General features: G+C 43.5%; 1 protein-coding gene across 2 annotated transcripts in view; it reads left to right on the forward strand.

Moving 5' to 3' along the window:
* Positions 1-2,855: 2,855 nt before the first annotated feature.
* NRP1 (neuropilin 1) overlaps positions 2,856-22,661 on the forward strand; it is a 113,395-nt gene continuing 93,589 nt past the window's right edge. For both annotated transcript variants that reach the window (XM_054273673.1, XM_054273674.1), the window contains exons 1-2: positions 2,856-3,089; positions 6,307-6,481. In XM_054273673.1, the coding sequence (XP_054129648.1) occupies positions 3,023-3,089; positions 6,307-6,481 (242 nt within the window). In that variant the 5' untranslated portion in view covers positions 2,856-3,022. The remainder of the gene's footprint in view (positions 3,090-6,306; positions 6,482-22,661) is intronic.

Genomic DNA, 22,661 nt, shown 5'->3' on the forward strand with positions numbered 1-22,661 from the left:
ATGTATGTATATATTTCTGCAAACCCTTAGTAAGCAACCATCAGCAGGTAATTTCTGTTTTCAAAAATAGATTTGCTTTATTTTAAAAGCTATATTGTTGCTCAAACAGTCAAACTATGATCAGGTCAGAACCCATCTATCTCAAGGACTGTCCAGCAGAGTGAGTTTTAATAATCAGAAAGCACTGTTAACTCTCCCCTTCCCCCGTGTTCTGGGAATGCCTCTAAAAGAAAAAAAAATAAAGGGGGCTTAATGTGCTACCCATAAAATATACATCCCAATCAATCAGGAAAATGCATAAGTATTGCAAATGATGATCCAGAGACTGCCTAAAGACAGGGAAATGAGACTGAACCCAATAACTCAATCTGACTAGTTCCAGCCTGCTTGTTTCTAGCCCGCCTGCAGACACAGGCATGGGCAGAAGCAGGGTCATGGGCAGGGGCAGAAGCAGAAGCCAACAAAGGAAAGAATTAGGTGTACAGAGAGTATAACAGGATCAAACTGCATTTTAGTGCACAATATTAGGGAACTGTAATCACGGAACAGAAGGGGAATGTCTGGAAAAAACTCAGAGAGTAGTGGTGAGAGAGTGTGCAGTATGAAACCAGCAGACAGATTTCCTACAGACTTAATCTCCAGACTTCAGCTGACCTTAAACTCAGGGCTTCAAAAGGGCAGCAAGGGAGAGTGAGAGTAGAAATCTCAGACTCAGGGCTAGAGACAAAGGGATGGAGGAGGCTGGATTTGTGTATGGTTTCTGTACACAGATGTAACATATTTGTAGTTAATCTGTGTGGCTGCAGACTGACAACTATGTTTGAAAATTATTTCAAACAAAGCTGTATCTTCAGAGTGGACAGGGGTTTACTGCCATGACTACACTTGGAGGATGACCCTGTCCTCAGTAAAACCCAGCTCTTTTCCCACTGCATCCTTCAGAAAAACTCCTTATGGAGTAGGTATTCTATCAGGCCTTTTTCCTGATGAAGCATTAACAGAGTTTGCCTTGACTGTGCACCAGTAACAAATTGTTTTCAAACTGTCCTGGGACATGACAGAGGCTGACATCCACCCCTGGCTGCAGGTAATTTTCCTAGCACAGACCCATCTTTAGGAACCATTTAACTCTCTGTTTCAGCTTTCAGCCTTGGAGCTCTCCCTGAAACCCCTACCCCAGTGACTGGATTGCCCTCACATAGAGGGTGTGCAAAGTACTCCACATAAAAAAGCAGTTGGGTTCAGTAAGGTGATCACTCCCCAGGTGCAGGGACAGCCTGTAAGGCAGGGCAATAGGGCAATTCCTTGGGCAGGGCCCGTAGGTGGTGAGCACCAGTCCGTGCAGCCAAAGCAGCAGGATTCAGAGCCTGGTATGTCCCCGCTTTGTTCCTTCCTCTGGTGCCTGTGGGGGTGGTGGGGAGAATGCTCAGGAGGAGACACACACTCCCCAGTGGGGATTTCATGCTGCACAGCCTCCTTCGGGAGCAGAGCCGGCCCTGGGGGACCCCAGCAGCTCCTCAGCCCCTCAAGAGGCTTCATGAGAGACAGACAGAGTGAGGGGGGCAAAGCTGCAACAGGAGCTGAGAGAGACGGGAATGACAGCAAGAGTGGGAGAGAAGGGAGATGGGAAAAGGGTGGGAAGGGAGGGGACACAGGGAGGCAGATATGCAGTGGCCAGATGAGCCTGACACTGGGGGTGCTCTGACAGGGGTCCTTGCAGCTCACCCCACATCAGCACAGCCTGCTTCCCCTAGGACAAGAAGGGACGGTGGTGTCCCAGTGGGGAAAGGGCAGGGACTTCGAGGGACACGCACTCTCTCACGAAACAAAACGAGTGTTGGAAGGGGAAGAAGGTGGCGGAGGAGGGAAAGGTGGCAGAGGGGACGGCCCGGGAAGGGACGGGGCAGGGTTCCCGCGGGGTCCCGAGCCAAGAAGCGGGAGGGATGCGTGTGTGTGTGTGTGTGTGTGGGGCCGGGGTGACGGGGGCGGCCGGGCAGAGCACGGCAGGGCACGGCAGGACACGGCGGAGCAGGGGCGGCGGGCGCAGGTGGTGCCGCCGCCCGCATGGGCTCTACCTGCCGCGCCGGGGCCGCCGCCTCCCGCCCCCCTCTGCTCCGCTCCGCGCGTTCCCCCTCGCCAGTCCCCGCCTCGGCTGAGCGCCAGAGCTGGGCTTGCCGTGTTTGTTTGTTCGTTCTTCCGCGCTGCCGATGTCTTGGGGGGCTGAGGAGGAGAAGGAGGAGGAGGAGAAGGAGGAGGGCGGGGAGGGGGAGGGGACTGGGGCTTGGGAGACGGCGGTTCCTCGGCCTCTCTTATTGCCGCTGAGTTGCGCTCCTCTTCCTCAGGCTGCGAGCAGGAGCCGCCCGGGCGCTTCCCACTTCCCGGCCGGCCGGCAGTGCCTGCTGGGCAGCGCGCTCGCTCGCTCGCTCGCCTCCCGCCGGGGCAGGTGAGTGCGGGGCACCGCTGGGCACCGCCGGGCACCGCCGGGCACCGCCGCCCCGGGGCTCCCGGGCTCCGGCCCCGCGGGAGAGCGGCCGCTGCAGAGCGGGGCAGGCAGGGGGGACGCACTTTGCCAAACTCCAGCGCCAGGCTGGTCCCCGCTCACGGCCGCTTTCCCTTCCTTATCTCCCCTCCGCAGGGCACCCTCGCCCAGGAGAGCGCTCCCGAGGTGCTGGTAGCCGCCAGTATTTTTTGTCTGTCTTGTTTGTGTGTTTGTTGGGGTTTGTTTTTGTTATTTTTTTCCCCTCGTTTTTATTTGGCTTTCTAGTCTCGCTGGGAATGGCAAGGGCAGCGGCGCCTGGAGAAGGAACAAGTGTGGGGAAAGGGAGAGGGAGCCGGAGCTAAATGACAGGATGCGGGCGGCTTGAGGCACAGAGAGAAGCCAGCCTCCTTCTGTCCCCGAGACTGCCCCTGCGGACCGTGCTTTCTGCTCCTCACTCCGGCTGGAGGATTTAAGGAAGAGTTGTGCGTGGAAGGCATTTTTATTTTTTTTTTTTTCCTCCTTTCCCTGCTGTCGGAAGGGAAAATGGATTGGGGACTTCTCCTACACTGTGCAGCCCTCACCTTCACCCTGGCCAGGGCTCTGCGGAGCGGTGAGTGTCACGGGCACGGCGGCTCTGGGCTCGGGCAGATGCGGGGCTCCGGGGGGCGGGCGGCGGTGCCCGGCGGGCCGTGGGACCGGCGCCGACACCAACCCGGCTGGGGGGAACTTTCTGCCCGAGGAGGGATGCGGCGCAGCCCTCGTCTGGGGATCGCCCTCCCCGACATTGCTTTCCGACTTTATTTTCTGCTTTTTTTGGGTTATTGTATAAAGCAGGCTGCTCATTCTCACTAGATCAGGACAGCCAATTATCTTAATAGCGTCCCGTCCCATAGGCAATTAAACGTCTCTCCTCCGATATCTGAAAGATAATGAATGCTTTAAAGGGAAGGCTCTCTTCCCCGCCCGCCCTTTCTGTTTTCCAACGCGTAAAATTTTAGATCGTGCCTCCTACTAGCTGTGTGTGTACCTGCGAATGGTCTGCACACGGAGGACTCTCCAGAGTACCCCTTTCCCAAGTCTGCAGTTTACGTGCAACTTACACTGTGCCAAGAGGGGAGCTGAGCTTCTCTGTGAAAGCTCGAGACTTCCTTCCAGGAGGAGAAATCCCAGAACAAATGAGTGGTGCGTCTAGTTTACTGTCAGGCAACCCTTGAAAATACAACTAATTAAAAGCACCGTGCTCCTCCTTCCCCGAACAATGCCAGGGCACTGTGAATATTTCACTGCATGATGCATTTTAAAAGATGGTCTAATTGTGGGACTGCTTGACGTTTAGCTCTTGCACATGAAACAGCTCATGTGAGTCTTCCTTTCCTGAGAAATCCCTAGCAATTACTATTAACTAATTATCAAATATTTACTTTTGCCTGGCTGGGTTTTCAATCAAAGTAATTAAAAGAAGAGAGCCCCCTCCACTTACCCTGGTATATTGTTTTAATAAGGGACCGCAAGTGGAGTGTCAAGCAAGAGTATTAAAATCACATGTTTTATGATGGAAGTTAATCTCTTTCCCAATATGTTTTGAGGAGGCTGCTTAGTTTAATCAGGAGCTCCCTCCTCCAGTGCTGTGGCACAGGAGCAGAGGTGCTAGAGGGGTGCACCAAGCCTGGGGTGAGGATGCTCCCAGAGGTGCCCTTTGCTCATCCCCCAGCCCAACTCGGGGTGTGGGCAGCTGCCTCCCACACAGACCCACACTGCCACCCTGTACCTCTGAGGGACAGAAGGAGCCACCCCCGTGCTCTTGTTGATCATTTGTCCCTGTGCAGAGGAGGAGAGGAAGTTGCTGGGCAGAAGCCTCCACCACCAGGAGTGGTTGATGTGGTGGTCCTGCTGCAGGCACCAAGGCCATTAACCTCCTCTACAACCTACCTGACCTACTGATGCCACCCTCACCTACATGCAGTATTAGTGTCCACTAAATTAATTCATTAACCTTATTTGGAACTAATGGTCCAAAGTCATTAGAAGCTGCTCTTCTTAATCAAGTGTGAGAGAGATTGCACAGAGCCAAGGAGTCTAGCAGACCGCATTATCTTATTACACTGTCACTTTCCCAGAAGTCGCAGATTAAGGAGCGCTGGTGGTGGTGAGTCCACCTCAGCGTCCTCTGAAGTGACTCTGTCAAGTGACTAGAAGCAGCCCTGCTTTATTTCAGGCATTTAACAGATGCCAGACCCTGCCATGATGTTTGCAGGGCTGGAGTGGGCTTAATGAGACAAGATCACTTTCCGAGTGTGCTTACACAGGGAGGAAAAGGCAAGATTCCCTGAGAGCCCCAGACAGCGGATTAGCAAGATCACCAGTGACAGCTTTTGAGCTTTAAGCACCAATGCCTTTTGTTCTGGTCAGAGGAAAACAGCCTGTTTTGCAAAGGCACAGCAGAAATATAATAAGATAGCCTTTCCCAGCAGCATGCTTGGCAGCATCTGGGTTTTGACCATACATCTGAGTACCTATCAACCCCTTCCCTCCTAATTTATGGCAAATAATTTCTATAAAGAGTGTTGCTTTATGCATTTTTGATGTGCACTTCCTCATTCATTTCCATTTGACCTGTTTTTTCCTACAATAAAATCCTGTATATTTATAAATTCATGCTGAGAGCAAGGATTGCCATTTTGCTTTCACAGGGAATGTATTAGATAGAGCACTGCAGACTGTATATACCATTATTGAGATGTAGTGATATATAGTCTTGCTTTAGTGGGGATATTCTTCCTGTCCATAGTTTACTGTCATGTTTTATTGCTCAAAATTAAACAACCAACACTTGGAGAAAGTTTTTCCTACCTGAGGGTGCACAGAAAGAAATCCATAGTAGTAAAAAAGGTGATAACACAAACCTGCACTGGACAGTGAAGTGAGTGACTGTGTGGGTTGGATGTTTTTGTCCCTTTTTTTTTCCTATAAAGCTTAAAATGCAACCCTGACAATGCTGACCCAAAGGAGCAACCGTCACACTTGGTGATTCAAGAAACTTTTGCAACTATTTTGCTATTAGAAGTAAATCTTTGTTGTTGTTCAGGGGAGGAAGGAATGAAGGGAAGAGGAAGGGAGGTTGTTCTGCTCCATTACTTTGATGCAGTCTCCAAGCATGAACAAACGTCCTTGAAAGAGTAAATAGCGGATGATTTTTGCTTCACTAGAGCTACTTTGTTCTCTTCTATCCTGGGTTTGAAGAGCACAGATAGCTTCAACCTGCCTAGATTTATGGACTGATAATACAAAGGGAGGGTGTCCTGAGAATGAGCTTGGATCCACCAATACAATCCCCATGGTCGGTGACACAGACCAGACTTATCCCGTAGCTGAGCAGGGGGTCAAATGGCATCTCTTAACATCTCCTCCCTGCTTTTCTTGAAACTTCATACTTAAGAAGAGTATAGTTTTTGGAGTTAATTGTGTCCCATGCACCCTTCTCAGCCAACATGAACGCAGTTATGAAGGGGCAAGGCCATAACGCTGTAAGGGGTACTGTTGGAGTGGAGGGCTTTTTAAAAGGATACTGTTTAGTAATGGGAGTGCCTTCTGCTGTCTGCTGCCTGTACAGCCACCGGCTTTAAGGAATGGGGTACGGGAGGGAGTCCTCTTCCTCCGGTAGATAGTAGCCCAGATGCCTTTAAAAGCAGAAGGATGCTAAGTTAGCCTGAAGAAGGCTGCGGCCCCGCAGCATTCCCACGGCAGTCTGCCGGGTGTGCTGCTGCGGGCTGCGCCCGGATGCTTGCCGAGGGCGCTGAGACCAGCCCATATGTTCCCTTCCCCTGCAGACAAGTGCGGCGACACGATCAAAATTCTAAGCCCCGGGTACCTGACGTCTCCCGGCTACCCGCAGTCCTACCACCCCAGCCAGAAGTGCGAGTGGCTGATCCAGGCGCCGGAGCCCTACCAGCGCATCATGATCAACTTCAACCCGCACTTCGACCTGGAGGACCGCGACTGCAAGTGAGTGAGCCGGGCAGGGAGCGGGCAGGGAGCGCTGCGGAGCGCCACGGCGACACCTGCCGGCCGCCAGGGGCAGCGCCGCGGGCAGCTCCGGGCCGGCGGCGAGCGCGGCAGGCAGCTCTGAGTGTGTCTGTGTGTCCGTGTGTGTGTGTTAAAAACGTCTTCGCAGCTTTCTGAGGTTTTTAAGCTCTGTCTGAGCTGCGCCCGCCCGGTTCGCTGCGGGCGGGGGGCGGTGGTGATGCGCGGAGTGGGGATGCGGTTGTGGTGAGGCACCGTTTGCTGGCCCGCTTGCTTTTGTAAGTCTCGTGTTTGAGTTGGAGTTTGAAAAAGGAGCTCCTTCTCCTTTTGTAAGTCCCTTGTTTGAGTTGGAGTTTGAAAAAGGAGCTCCTTTTCCTTTTGTGCCCCCACGACTACAAGCAGCCCATGGAAGAGACAGGCCGTTTATAAATTGGCAAACCTTCCTAACGCAGAGTTAGTCTGGCAATTACCCTCACCCTTCAAGGGGCGGTGGACTGGAGGACTGATGGTCGTATTTCCTTCTTTCTCCCTTTGCTGCTGATTTATAGCCAGTAGCTTTTCTTTCCCCTCCTCCTGCTCTCCTGTAGTGCCCTGAGAGGAGAAAGGAGGGAGCTGAGCTCCCTTTGTCCCCTGTCCTCGCATTCCCTTTGACCACCCGTTCTAAAAGTGGGAAGGAGAATTGGAACCTCCCAGAAGCTGTTCTCCACTTTTCCCCAAATCTGTAAATCTCACAGCTTGCACAAGGCAACATATGGTCAGATCGTTCCCCTCTTCAACATGCCCTCTGAATTCAGCCAGCTTGTTGCATGAAGAAAATATTTTAGTGATTCATTATTTAAGTATTTTCTGGAGTATCATAGTTATTTAAATATTTCTTGTGCATCATAATTTTTTATCCCCTGCTGATAACTGCAAGAGAGTTGCTGTTGATTAATGCTACCAGTCAAGATTTTCTCTGCCTGTCAGAAAGATTAAACTCAATAGCCAGTGGTGTTTGGTATTTCACGGTAGTATACAGGATTTGGTCCCGTAAAATGATGTTCAGTTTATCAGGACTGCTTGTGATAGACCATGAGATGAAAGTGTTGGACTTAGGAAAAGAGAGCAAGTGTATTCAAGCACTTCATTTTTACTATGCATGTCTTTGTCCTATTATTTAATAACTTGATTACTTAGATCACAATTCTTGTTTTCTCTTAAAATGAAGTTTTTAATGATGCATTGTGGTACTGCATTGCTTTTTTATGATATTTTATAACCACTTATAGATCAGCATTGCAGTGCCATAGTTGAGTGATAATGCAGGGAAACCCTGTGCTCATAAAACAAAACTTTGCGAAAATGAGTTTTTACTGTGGTGTTGGAGCTGCAGCTCATATTCACACCATATGTTCACACGCTGACTTCCCATTCTTTAATTTTTAATGTCTTGTACTCAGGCAATGGTTCACTTCTCTGTGTCTTCTTGATACAGGTTTTGCTTTCATTCTGTGGAATGCTGCTAATGCTTTAAAATATTTGTCACTCTTTGCTTCATAGAGAGAAATTAAGAAATTAAATCAAGCATGTTTCAGTGTCAAATCCTTTTTCTCCATTGCTAGAATGCATGTTTTTCCAACTCTGTAAAACCAACATGGTCTTTGGCAGCAGTAAAATGGTGTGCAGCCTACAATTATTTGAAGAACAAGTAATCTTTGTGGCACAGTGTTGTGCTAAACAGTGCTAGACTGAGCTGAACTGGGTCCAGGGAAAGGACTGAATCCCTCCCTCTGCTGCTTCCCTCTCAGTGTTCATTGTCCACTCTCCCTGCTGCATTATTTCTGCCCCTGAAATGGAGCCCAAAGCAGTAATGAGATGGTAGTGGGTGGAAGGAAGTCTCTCAACAGGGTTGTTTGCATTGTGTTTGCAATGTATGATGGTGATGACTTTACCATTATTTTGTCTGTGCTGAAACGCTAATTTTCTAGGCTGTGCTAAATTACTCAGCTGCTACTTCATTTATATTGAAAATTGCTCTTTTTAACTTGAAAGGGATTGTATTTGTGGGAAAAAAACCAACAACAAAAAAACCCACCAAAATCTTAGGACCAGAGAGATTATTTCAGCAACAGGAATTTGTCAACAATCTCCATGGTCAAATTTCTACTTACAAAATTCACATTCCTAGTATTGAATATTGAATGCAATGGGTGATTAATGCAATAAATGTATCACAAGATTTTTTCGTTTTCCAGCTAAGTACATTTTGTTTCTCTAATATGCTTAGCTTATTAGAAACCCAGTTTGCAATCTAGAAATGTGTAATTTAGGTTACAGTCTAGTTTATTGAAAGGTTTAGCACTGGAAATTAATAACCACTTAAATATGAAATGCAGATAGAAAATGGGAGATAAGGGAATTCATGTCTGGGAACAAAAAATGTCCCATACAATTAGAGTAGACTAGAGAAGATTAGCTTGCTGGCCTAGCTCCCAAAATCCTCTTTATAATGCTGTTCATTGCAACTTGGACCTTAGTTAGCATTGAAAACAACTTTAATAACAGGCACCCCCTGAGCCTGGGAAGGGAAACATTTTGACTTTGGAAAGGTTACCTACTTGTTCTGTAATGCCAACAAGAAAATCAAGAGGTTTTACCTAACTTTAAAAAATATTGCTCTATATAGAGGGCTAGATGTATTGAAATGTAAAACTGGTGAAAGGTTGGTTCTCTGGGGAGAATCAAAGGCAGCACATTTAAGCCCTAGCTGTTACCGAAGCTGTTCCCAGTTAGTCTCTTTGTATGTTAGGGTTTGGAATTAATTTAAGAATATGCCCTTGATTTACCTACTTATTATGCTATGCTTTAATGAATAAGTATTTCTCAAATGACTGCTAATAAAATTCATATATGTATGTTTTTCTGACAATCAGAACCATTTGAGTTGTTTTAAATTTCAAGTAAACATGGTGAAAATTCCTTTTTCTCTGGAGGCATTCCAAAGGACTCAACTTTCACAGTTTTGAAGAATAAAGATAGGCAAATAATTAAAAATATGTTCACACAAGCTAGGTTCATCTAATAAAGAATCTTCTAGACAGGACTACTGTATACCAGCATTATGGAAATACTGGGTTTCAACAGGAAGTACACAAACATATCGACCACAGATTGTTATCAAGGACATATATAATGAAAAAATTCACAGTGTCTTTAAACATTTAGCTCTAATGAGTGTTATGCCTCCTCTTCAGGAAGCCAAGAAACAGAAATTATGGTTGCACTTTAGGAGAAAAGTAGTTTTTATTTGCCATTTTGCCTTTTCTCAAGCAAGTCCCAAAAATAAGCATGCATTCTTGGAGTCAGGAACACGGTTAAAATGAATAGAAGAGACAAAACATATGGCCACATATTAGTTAAAATGCTCCAGTGTTTGTTGCATATGGTAAATGCTTTTCAGCACTTAGTGCAAGCTGTACAAGTCTCGTGTTGCTGAAGTATCCTACTGTGTAAATGTAGCCATCTTGAATCTAGTAAAACTTTATACCTAGATAATAAACAAGAATGTCACTGATACAGTACTTTGAATTTATGGAACTTTTCCGGTTTCCCAGCAATGCACACTATCAGCATGATAATTTATAATGGTTTGTGACAAATGTTGCTGAGCAAAGAGGTGTGTGGTTACATTCAGATCAGATGTCATTATCTAGGGAGCAATAAAAATTTCACAGACACTAGGTTAAAAACATTAAGAAAATGAATGTGAAGCTTCAGAAGAAAAGGGCTTAAGAAAGGTGGAGGGTTGGGTAGAAAAAGCCCAACAGTGGTTTTCTTACTGACAAATTATTAACTTTGTTGCCAGACTTGACTGTATTGTTTTACAAGGTTTTCAGAGATATGCCACACAGCACTATTATTATAATGGCCATAATTTATAGATGTAGTAAATAAATATAATTCTTGCTTAACACTTGTGGATTATATACAGCAGTACTGTCAAATCTCTCAGAATGGAAAAATTGCCCATTTTGGAAAAATTCAAGTTATAGGAGAGATATCATAGATAATTACTCTTCATATTGCATTTACTAGGGATTAGTTACATGAATGAGAGCAGAGCTGTATAGAAATTGTGGTCAGTCCTAGAATACAGAGAAAAAAATAATCTATGTTTGTTTAAATAGAAGAAAATGCCTCCTCCAGATCCTTGGGTAAGGAAGAAAGCATAGGTATTCAGACCTACAGAGTGAAAGCATAGCTCCACATAACTCCCATAGACCTTAATGATGTTAGAAATTCATTCATCCATTTTACTTCTAAATAATGTCAATGGATTTATGCTACAAATCTGTAGGTATAACAAACTCAGGCTGGTAAAATAAACAGGAGCAAGCAAAGTCATGGCTCAGCCTTCCTTCAGTTTCTGCAAAGTTTAAGCTTTCATTTGCTTTTGTCTAAATCCTGGTTCCTATTTTTCCATGCAGCAAGGTTTGCTTTGTGCAGGCCTCGTGCCTCGTGTTGGTTCCTTTTGTGCGGGGGTGGTTCAAGCCCTTTGGGCTGAGTTGATGGGAGTAAGAGTGCCCATGTCCTTGGTGCCCAGCTGCAGAACCACGAGGAGTGATCCTGCTGGGCTGCCACTGAGCCTGTCAGAAGGGTTCTGCCATCAGCTGCACACAACAGCTGCTTCTTGACTGCCCCAGGGGCACCTGGAGCCTGCACAGCCCTGAGCTGCTCCCACAAACTGCCCCAAAGTGTTCTGGGCTCAGTGCAGCCCCCCTGCCCGTGGCAGCAGTGGGAACTCTGCCCCCACTCCCACAGAGCTGTCTCCCACCATTCATGATGACTGTGGGAAGGGCTCAGCGCAGGCCCCGTAGGATGGTTAATGGCTGTATCGGTGTTTGGATAGCAAAAGTCAGTCAGAGCTTCCTAATTCCCTCCGCCTGGCCACCATGGGGCTCGGCAGGCACAGTGCCTGCTCCTGACAAGGCAGGGTGAGCAGCACAGGAGCAGAGTTGCTCAGGCCTGGGGAAGGCAGGGGTTGTGTTTCCCCACCACTGAGCAGAGAGGTCTGAAGGAGCCCAGGCCTCTGAACTTTCCAACAGAAATATGGCTTCACTGGCTTGGCACCATCAGCTAAGCATCAGCATGGGCCTTTTAGTGGACTTCAGCAGGACAAGGTATCCAGGAGACATGGGAATGCCCCCTCCTCACTGCTGAGGGCAGCTGGAAGGATGCCTGCACTCCCCTGCTTGCTCTGGACTGGATTCACTAATCCACTCACACATCACCCACCCTGGGCTGCATGGCCTGGGCAGAGGTGGGCAGGGATCTGGACATCTCTCTGTCAAAACCAGAGTGGGAAGTGGGCACTGACACACTGGGAAGGCCATACCTGGGCTGAAGAGGCAGCATCTTGTCCTTTTTGTCTCCCTCAAAAATCTGTCCCTAAGAGCAGGTTGGGGTTACCAAGAGATAATTGGAAGTACTAAAGGGATGAAGGGGGCCATCCTTCAATCTATTCCTAAAACAAGAAACAAGTGGGTTTGGCTTAGTTTGAGATGGGTTGTTGCAGTAGATTGGGGGCCATGTGCTATCTCATGTTTCAGGGTGTACTTTATACATTTCTCTGCTATGTATATTAAGCACATGTAAAGCTTTTTCAGGGAGCATTCAGCTAGACCCAGACAGCCCTTCTGGAGACCACTGCTGTTTGGTACCCTCCATATGGCTGCAGGAAAAATTCTTCTCAAAGAAAGGAATCAGTTCAGACCCTGTGCACGATCAAGGAAGCAAAAAACTCTTGTACCCCCAAAATTTTTTTAACTTGAAGACTTTGCATTATGAAAGTATATATAATATCTCTTTGCCACAAGATTCCACATGTATCTGCACACACAGACAAGTATTTAAAGATAAAGATGCTGTTATTTTATTGTAAGGACTAAATGAGAATTAAAGGAATTTGGAAATTATATTATTTTCTGATTATACAGGGTAATGAAACAATTCCTTTGGTTTTTATCCAAGCATTTAACTCTTGTGAAAGTCTCTATTGTCAAACTGTTTAACAATTTGTTCTTTTAGAGTGATGGTTTTTGTTTGAGTTTTCTCAGGAAAAGATATTAGGAAATCCATGACCAAAGTGCCTGGTCATAGCTGGAGAGTCTGTGCAGGACTGTGTTCAGGGCTGAGGGGTGGGATGGAGAGCCCATTATTGCACTTTGTGTATGGGTGCATCCCCTGTCACAGCAAAGTTAAAACTACAAAACCATATATATGGTTTTTCATATATACATAATATATGGATGTATATATGAAACATATGTATATATGATAGAAACATCATATATGGATGTTTCTATTACTCTGAACACTTAACTGTGAGGAGAATTCTGTCTAGATGTGCTACAACCAGATGCCCTTGAGACAGGAAAAAATTGAGGGTCAAATGTGGATTCCCTTAAGCCTAATCCTTCATCCTTTCTGTGAACAGAGATAAACAAATTCAGAACAAAGGTCTAAGTCCTTTCTAAATTGAAACCCAGAGGTGTTGGAATTAGCTCCGTGAAACTCTCAATATGTTTTCAGTCAACCCCACATTGCTCCTCTCTCCACCCTCCTCTCCTTTGCTAATCTAATTGGAACAAAAACCTGTGTGTTTCTGTTAGTTTCTTAGTTTCTTAATCATAGTTTATTGAAAGCTATAACATTGGATCATAATTTGATAATTATGATATAGAGATCTTTTTACAGCTAATGTGAACCCAAATTAAATTATTCTCTTTTGCACTATTTCCAAGGAATGAAATTATGTCTGAAAACTAGATATACAAGCACTCGCATGTCATGTATATGTCTAGGCTTATATATCACACCAAACTGCTTGGATATAGGCATATTTTATGTGCACCTCTTTAGGGCTGTGCATATATGCCTGTATTTATGTATATGTTATAGATTTCTTAGTTTATATAGAAGTTCCTAAAGTAAATCTACTAATTAAAGCCCTAATACCCATCTTAAGGCTGATAATTAGGTATAAAGAGAAAAAAACCCCAGGATTAGTGTTCAGATCATGTTCCAAATGCCTCTTAATTGGGTGTTTGTAATCAATCCTGATTGCAAGAGGCAGTGGTTTGGCAGAATAAAGAATGAAAAAGGCTTAGCCCTGCTATTCTCTTGTTAGTTGACTTGGCCATAGTATTTTAGGACAGGATCCAGTGTTAAACAAGGTAATTTTGTCAGCCTTAGCAATCCTTATAAAACATCGAAAAAATATTTTCTAATGATATTTTTTTCAATCTAATAACTCTCTCAAGCTAGAGAGTTATTTTTATCCATAATCTTAAAAATTGTTTTCAAGTGAACCACAGGAAAGACTTTGTTCTCCTGGCCTCCATCCACCACTGGCTTCGGAAATCATGTCTGAGTTCACTGTGGGTTTTTCATTGCATTGACCTTGGTACTTTTCTCACCAAGCCACAGTTTTCCATCATAAAACCACACAGCTTGGTATAATGATTATTTCTTTATCCTGAGTAACCAAACAATTTTTTAAACAGGGTGACAGATTTCCCTCTTGCACTGTGGGAAGCAAGCACCTGGCCATTTCCAAATAGACTTTTAATTAACTTCCTGAAGGAGATTTGAGAGAAGTTTAATAAGTCACCTGCCAACTTTTTGGGAGCATAGGTCATTTGCTTTTCTGTAGGAATTCACAAAAATGTGAGAATAACTCCCTTCCCAAGTCCTAAACTTCCATGGAGGAAATTGATTTTCATGGGCAGTATCAAAGGTTTTTAAAAGGGTAACCTCAGAAATTGAATTTCTGATTGTTTCTCATGCACAAGGTACTGTGAAACTCTGTGATCTGCAGAGCTGGTTATGAACTGTGTGAACTTTATAATAATTTATTTAAACATGATCAGATTGTGCATATTTAGACTCATCTCGAAGGTTAATATCATTACAAGGGTTTTATGTAATGCTATAAAATGAAGAATTCAGATGGCTCAAAAGGACCATTGAGAAAATATCTCCATATATGTAAGAGACACCCATTTAATGTGATTTCGTCCAGAAGAAACTATGCACATCCCAGAAGCACAATAACCAGCTGTTGTTCAGGAGAAGCTGGGCAGTTGTCTGCTGCCTTCCACACTGACGTGGAGCTGCAGTGGCCACACGTCCCATGCCTCCCCTAAATACAGATGGGCTGAGCCTCGCGCTGAGTGAGCCTGGCTCAATCCCTTCCCTGCACTCCCAGCACTGGGCACTCCCAGCAAATATTGAACATTTGTGCTCTGGGCTGCTCTGTGCCCCCACGTGAACACAGAGCCCATCAGAGCTGCGGTGTGGCAGTGGGATTGGAGCACCCCACTGCAGCTGGGGCAGGACTGAGCTCACGTCTCAGCCCTGTGCTGGGGCCATGCCATTCTTTGAAAAAAGTTATACTGGTAATCTTTTTCCTTTTGTTGTTTTCTTACAACACTCTGCATTAAACTGAAAGTTGGTAACCTAGAGAAAACTAGTGGTCTGTTCACACCAGAGTGATTATTCTGCCTCGAGCTTTGAGAACAGCTCCCTCAAAGCCAAAGTTTTGCTCATTCACATAAACAGTCACACTGAAGTCAATTAAAACCACAGACTCACTTGAGCAGGGCTAATGAGTAGGACATACATTTCTGGCACTACACAAATTAATAATTGCTTCATAACAGTGGTTTTCAGATTTTGCAGGGTAATTTAGAGTACAGTAGAAGATTCAGACTCATACTTCATAGACCATGATAAATAGGTTATTAGTTCTTCTCCAGCTCCTAGGTCTTGCTAGGGAAACAAGTTCCTAAGTGCACGAGTAACAATCAAAGTTTGTCTTCTTATGCCAATCTGTCATTAAGCCAGACAACTTCTACTGACTTACTTCTGATGTATTCATCTGTAACAAGGAAAGCAGATCAGCAATTTAGAAAAGGTTTCGTTTGATCACCATGTAGAAATGCAGGCTACACTGCCTATTTCCATAGTGATCACACCACTTTGCCAGATGCAAAATGAGAGGCTTATATCCCTCATGCTAAAAGCCCTTCTTAGAGGAAATCCTAGGCTGTCACTTCATTTGAGTAGCTTTAGCTAAGTCTAGAAAAATATGCAAAGGTAGCTCTTAAATGAAAACTCTTCCTTTTTTTTCATGTTTCAAAGTCATCTCTATAATCTCTTTTGGAGACAGAGGCATAAGATATATTAACATGGAAGGCATATGTTCTGATTGCTGAGTGTTTTTTGACATTCCCAGAAAACCCCTGGGACTTTGTGTCACAGTTCTGTAAACTTTATCTATTTGTATATTCATATCTGGGCCTAAATCCAAAACTTCTTTACATGCATTACAGCAGACAGTTTAGGTTCATCTCCTTGTGCTCCAGATGGCAAGCAGTTAAATCAGGTACACATTTTAACTACTCCACATAGTCTAACGCTCTAATGCATTTCAAAAGTTTTCCAATGCATTGTTATAGCACATAGACTATAAAATGTACGTGTATAAAATAGATACAGGACTACATTGAGCTGTGAAGCAAGTGAAGACAGCTCCACTGATGCCAGTAGAGCTGCACCTGCTAATAGTTCAAACACAAAATATCATAAGTATATCATATCATGTTCCTTACTGGTTTCCATTTTCATCTATTTTCCACAGCTACACTAGATGATGGCCTTCCAACAGTATAATAGTCATCTTTATCTCATTTCTCTGACATAATTTTCAAGCTCCTTATTACTGTTGAGCAGTGTAGCTAATAGTGCCCAAATTGCTTCTCATTCTTCTCATTATAGTAAGTCATTATTCAAGAAACCATCCTTTCCCACACAAATAGCTCTCCCCCAAACTAAACTTAAAACTTACCTCCAAGCACCAGTCTCACATTTGCCAATTAGACTCCTTCTACTGGCTATTAGATTTATACCATGCACATTTTTACACTTTTTTTACTAATTGTACCTATGTACTCCTTGGAATTTTAATCTTTGTCTTCTAAGCCTAGTCTTCATGCACTGATTTTTGGACCAATTTAATTATTTCAATTAAGGTTTTGTTTGTGTGTAGTTATAACAATTCAGCATGCACTGGGGGATGCATGTGTTCTAGTCTAAAGGCGTCTAATGTCAGCATTTTCACAGAATAAACCTTGCTAATGTCAGCAGTTTGCAGCAAAGACTGTACTGCTTTATCTAGAAAGGTCTCTAAACTGGTGAAGCTATAGTGCCTGTAAAAACAATGTACAAACGTACTTTTGTGTGACAGAACTAGTCACCAAGGCTAGTAGAGGGTTTGGGATCCCATATTAGCTACATTTGTCAGCAAAAGTTAATTGGATTGCCTTACTGACTGCAAGCTGCAAATTGCAATGTAGACGTAGATGTGCATATTGAGGGCCTTCCTGATACATCCATTTTCTCCTAGCTTTTAGTCTTCAAACAAAAGCTTAGCCAAAGTGTCTAACTAAGCAGTTCCTCTGCCTGCTGTAACTTATGCTTTCCAGGAAGGGATTTTTTGAGCTTGTGTTACTAGGCAGCTACGTAAATTACTGTGGTATGACCTTCAAGCACCTGACTTACTCCATGGAAATTATCCATATGCACACTCTCACCCTGTGATCTTCCATATGACATGCAAGTTTCTTAGTTGTTCCTCCCCCACACCTGAAATTACAAAGTAAAAACATGCTCGCAGATGTAACCACAGCTCATCTGATGCTCTGAAATCAAACTCTGACTACTCTAAAAATAAATATCTGATCCCCAGGTAACTTTTGCATGTCCCCATATGCTCAGCATAGAAAAGAAAATAAATCCTTCCTTTCAGCATCCCAGCTTCAGCTCTTTGTCATCTGAGAGACACCAGATAATTTTGATTTAAATATGTAAAGAAAGAAAGCTGTTTTTCATGGACTATATTCCTAATTTGTTTAAAGATCATTCTACTGAACTTAGTAGAACCCCAGTGATTTATATCAGCTGAGTGAGGAGCTGACTCTACACTTCCACAGCTCCCTAGAAATTCTCAGAAGAAAGGTCAGTATTGTAGCTGAACAAATGTTAACTCAGAGTGAAGGCAGTTAAAGTTTTGCCATTCATCAGGATTGCACTTTAATACTTAGACCAAATGGGTAGGAGCTTCTTAAAAGTAGATGAAATAAAGACAAAAGTAATTTTGTATGTGTACAAAACTCTCTTTCCACTAACATCTTCAAAGAACCGTACAAGACTGGATCCTGTGGTACTGTGACTCTTTATAGTGATAACTCTCTCCTACTGCTTGATCTTGGGACAGTCAGTCATCTTTGTGCCTCTGTTTCTTTAGAGAGTGTAATATTTTTCTGGTTTTCAAATATCTGAGCATGTGCTTATTAGTGTTTGCAAAACCCTTTGAGACTGCTGCTGGAAATGTAAAGCAGTATAATAGTAATTTTCCATTGTTTTGTGTTGTTCATCTTCTAGCTGTTAATTTTTTTTAACAATATACTGCAATGTAAAAATGCATGTGGCAATCTTCTAACGTTCAGAAAGAAGTGTTATCCAAACAAAAATAAAGAATAGCACTCATGCTCACAAGAGACACATTATCTGTGATGAGGAGAATCTGTAACAGACATGGCACTAAGTCAAAGCTGTGCAGCAAACAGCATCCAAATGCAGGCAATTTCAGACGTGTGCATATTGCCAGCACAAAACCAGGCCATTCTGCAAATGCAGAGTCCCCCAAGGAGCAGTGAACCTCGCAGCAGCAGGAGCACTAATGGCTGTCTTCTCGTGTGCAGCAGGGGAGAGCAGCACTTTAGAGCCGCCTTGGGCAGCTGTTAAGTTATTCATTCCTAACTTACTTCTATAAAGCTGTTATTGGGTGGAAGCAGATGACACAGAAGATTTTGGACCTGTTCTGTCTGCTGTGGGGGGAGCATTCCCCATTCTTGCACACAGCGTGAAATTCTGACTTCCTCCAAGTCAATGACAAAATTTTTCCCCAGTCTTGCTTGGACTGAAAAAAAAAGTTATTTTAGGCCCCAGAAAACTCTTTTTTGAAGAGCACTGTAGTGGTGCTAGTGTCTCTTGTAGGATTTTTCTCAGTTTGGACATTATTTTTCTTTTAATGCATACTATTCAAAGGCATTTGTACTGCTAGAACAATAATGAGATAAAATTAAAAAAAACAACAACCACAAAGCCAAAAAACACCCCACAACCATTTTCTGTTGTTAGAGTACATGTAATGCACAAGGTTCTGTGCTGGACATCTGCCTTGTTTCTTAACCTCCTTTCAGAACATTTTAGGCTGGTTTATGGTTTGCTTGTTCCACCTGATGCCTTGTCCTTCCCTATCTCCTCTCTACAGCTGATGTGAAAACTCAGACTCTCCTCAGTAAAACACAGCAGTTCCCTTTATCAGTTTTGTCCACTCCAAATGTTGGACATCATAAGTCAGGCCTAAAAAATTGCGAAACTTTATAAAAGTCCTTGTATCTCAAAAATACTGCTGGTTCCTGTTTCATTTTTATCAAGTACATTTTGAGTGCTTTTCTCTGCCATAAATGAGAAGTTTGGCAATACCATGATATCAACAGCTGATGCTTTAAAATATGCAACCAAATTTCATGCTACTCATGCTAAAAATAATGAGAGCTGGTAATGCTAGATTCTTGCTAAAGTCACAACTTCCTGATGCTTTTACTGTTCTCAGTCGTAGCCCTGAAACTCCCACTGAAGGGAAGAATTATAGAAGAAAAATAGAACCAAAAGGAAATTGAGGTGTTAATTTATATTGATTTCAGTGCATGACTTTGTTTCTTCAACCTATGATATATTTTGATCACTATATGATCAAAATTGGCAGAAATCAAAATTCATCCCAGAAAGAAAATACCTCTGAGTCCTTTTCTCTGAGAAGACATGAAATAGCATTAGGAGTTGAAGTGTTATGGTGGCCACATATTTGCTTGGCTTAAAAGCCAGATTACACCAATGAGAAAAAATTTGATTGAAAGCCATTAAATACTAGGACATGACTTTTGGCTCAGGAAGAACCTGATCTGCAAATTGCTGGCATGGTTGGTAGAAAGATCACACTAGCTGCTTCAGGATCCTTTCCCTGTGCCACAGCTGTCCTCTGCCAGTCCTGCTTTCCATAAATGAGGTGCACTGACTCAGAATAAACTTGCCTATGCCACATTCTTTTATGTGTTGTGCAGGCTAATGTTTGCAGGGGATTGTTCGCATTTAGATATTACACAAAAATATGGGGCAAAGCAGCTAACACTGACATTAAGGGGCCCATCCTGCACTTAACTATACCATTTTTTTTGTCAGCATGTTTCTAGTGAAGTAAATGAAGTTGTGGCCAACCACTTTGTATTTTCTTAATGGTTTGGATCCTTCCCTGCTGCAGTTACAATAACTGCAGTGGGTCTAATCTGATGTGCACCAGCTGAGAAGTGGATGCAGAGCTCTCAACTCAGGGGCTGTTCTGAAGACAAAACCAATTTTTGCAACGTTTTTATAAACTCAAGGAAATCTTAATGTCTTTATTCTGTTATTGCTTTACAATAATAATCCCAAACTGGCCTGGGAGCCATTACTCAGTGAGCACTGGCCCCTTGGAAGGTTTCAACTTGTCAAGTTTAGCCATTTTTTGAATGCACAGAGGAAGTCATTAAGGCACATCAGGCTGCTGATTGCTATTAAACTCTGCAGAGACTTCTGTGCAAAAATCAATGCCATAACAGGGCTACAAGAATCTAAGAGGTCGGAAAAGCATTTCTTTACCCTCTGGTAACTCAAAAATGGATTAATAGACTTTGTGAAACTTCAAAAAAAACATCACCTATAAGCCAGGGGCCAAATGTAAACCTCTGTGACAAAATAATACAGCTCAGAAAGCTCCAAACATGTGAAAATGGTTTTGTAATGGAACTGTCACTGCTGTAACCTCAATTGTATGTTTCTGTGCTGGGGAAATCTCACACATCTGCACATCTACGCATGCACGTGCTTATTTATTGCATCCCAAGGAACACCTTTTTTTGCTGTATTGCCACTAAGGAACCCAGAGGGAAAATGCTTTTTTAGTAAGGTATGATCTTAGATAGCTTTTGGCAGGAAAGTACTACAAAAATTTTCCAGATGAGTTCCATCTCAGCATCAGAGAAAGTGTTATTTAGATGACTGGCTGGTTTTGACTTGGGGTTGGGGGGGGAACTTCACTGAAAAATGCAGCACAGTTGCAACAATTGCTCACAGTTGAAGACTTTTGTAGAAAATATCTTTATCATGGGAAAAACTAGTTTAAATCACATTAGGAAGTTTTATTGTAAACATGTATTGTATAAACCTGGCAAAGTCCATTGTCTGACTCTGGAATATCTTAAATTCCAACTGCCCATTTGTCTTCCACCACAAAGCAAAAGGGAAATATTCAATTCAGTTTTTGTCATGAATTTAATTTGAATTTGATAAAATGATGAAATGTTTATTCATCTGATTTTTAAATTATTATTCTTATATGAAAATAAAATTTTACTGAGTCGCATTAGATTTGTTTCACCCTATCCTAGGAATATTTGGGTTGGAAGGGTCTAGGAGGTCACCTCATTCCACTTACTAATCAAAGAAATTGCATTTTATTTAATGCAAAAGATAAAATGAAGCAATCCATGTAAACGAAATGTTGGTTTCCATAAAAACAAAGATCTAATTATGGTGTTTCAGAACCTTTATTTCATTGACTGTCCCAGCCTTTCTGCTTAAGCCAATACCAGTTTGTCACTAGCTCTGCTTATTAGTTTTAAAATTTTAGACGAATGTTTTTATTAAAAAGAAGGTTCCCTTCTGTTTTTCTTTTTTTAAAATACATGGAAGTGTCATGTAGGGTTGGCCTTCCCTAGGAGGAGGGCTGAGGGGTAGGGCCACAAGCATGTCCCTACACAGTGATTGCAGGGCCCTGCTGGGTCATGGTCCTTCCCCTCAGCTAAGCCCAGAAAAGACTTTTTTAAAGAAAGAGCATGAAGATGAGACACCTCAGTGTTAAGGCTCAGGGCAGGCAAGACTTAGGACCAAAACACCCAATAGCTTTGGTCCAGGTGGAGGCAAGTTTTTCCCCAAGCTCATCAGGGCTGCACCTGTCTGACAATTTCCACCCTGTACCAAGGAATCACCACTCTACCTCCACCTGTGGCAAGAACATGTGTGGTCATGGTTGCAGCCAGCATTGCAAGCCCTCCCAAAGTATCTGGAACCAAGACTGAGATCTGGAGAAAAGGATCAAAAATAGGCTTTTTCTTAAGGACTGTATCAAGCACAGTCACTGGAAAAGCTTTTAGCAAATGAGTTGTTAAAGGCTGCTGTAGTGTGTATGGTCTGGACCAGCTGCAGTGAGGGGGCAGATTGTAGACCATTGCCCCAGCATGGTGCTGGGGAAGGAGGCTCCTATATTCTCATTATAGCAGGGGAAAATCCACTTTTCTCGCATGGATAATTTAGAAGTTATGAATCAGCCTGTTGTTTTTATTTCAGCAGAGTACAGACAAGAGTTGTGCAGAATGAGGCTGCTGCCTGTCTGTCAGGCAGCTGTAGTTTTTTACCCTGCAGCTTCTTTTAATGTGCATTCTTGGCAAATTCTAAAGAGAAGCAGTCACAACTGTGCACTCAGACGTTAGTGCAGATCTCATTCCCTTGCCATTGAGCCAGGGCTTCACTCATGCATCGTCCCTGTCTGACGCAGGCGTTGAGCACCCTGACCCAGTAACCAGAAAACTGAATTGGAGTCTAAGTTAAAAGGCACTCTAAAAATATGCTCTTGAATCATCTGTTTTTGGAAAGAGATTAATATTTTCTTGCAGTGTATCTGCTTTTTCCAGGTGTTAAATAGATCGTTTGCTGTCTGCTGTCTTTAGGATTTTTTAAGTAGGTGTTAAAGGCTATTCCAGACTAGCTCTACAGGGTTTTAAGGCATGAGAGACAGTTACCTGCAGAAAAGTGCCCATCTCTCTCAAATAATTAGCAATTATCTGTCAAAAAAGCTTCTGAGCTGACTACAGTGAGAAAAATACTTTTCATCTTTGGTTTTTCTGACTCTCTCCTTCCCTCTCCTCTTCGCCTCTCTCCCACCTTTCCCCTAACATTTTTT

This window comes from Melozone crissalis, unplaced genomic scaffold (genome assembly GCF_028551555.1).
Source record: "Melozone crissalis strain CALT ecotype California unplaced genomic scaffold, PUWL_Pcris_2 ptg000016l_1, whole genome shotgun sequence".
NCBI lineage: Eukaryota > Metazoa > Chordata > Aves > Passeriformes > Passerellidae > Melozone > Melozone crissalis.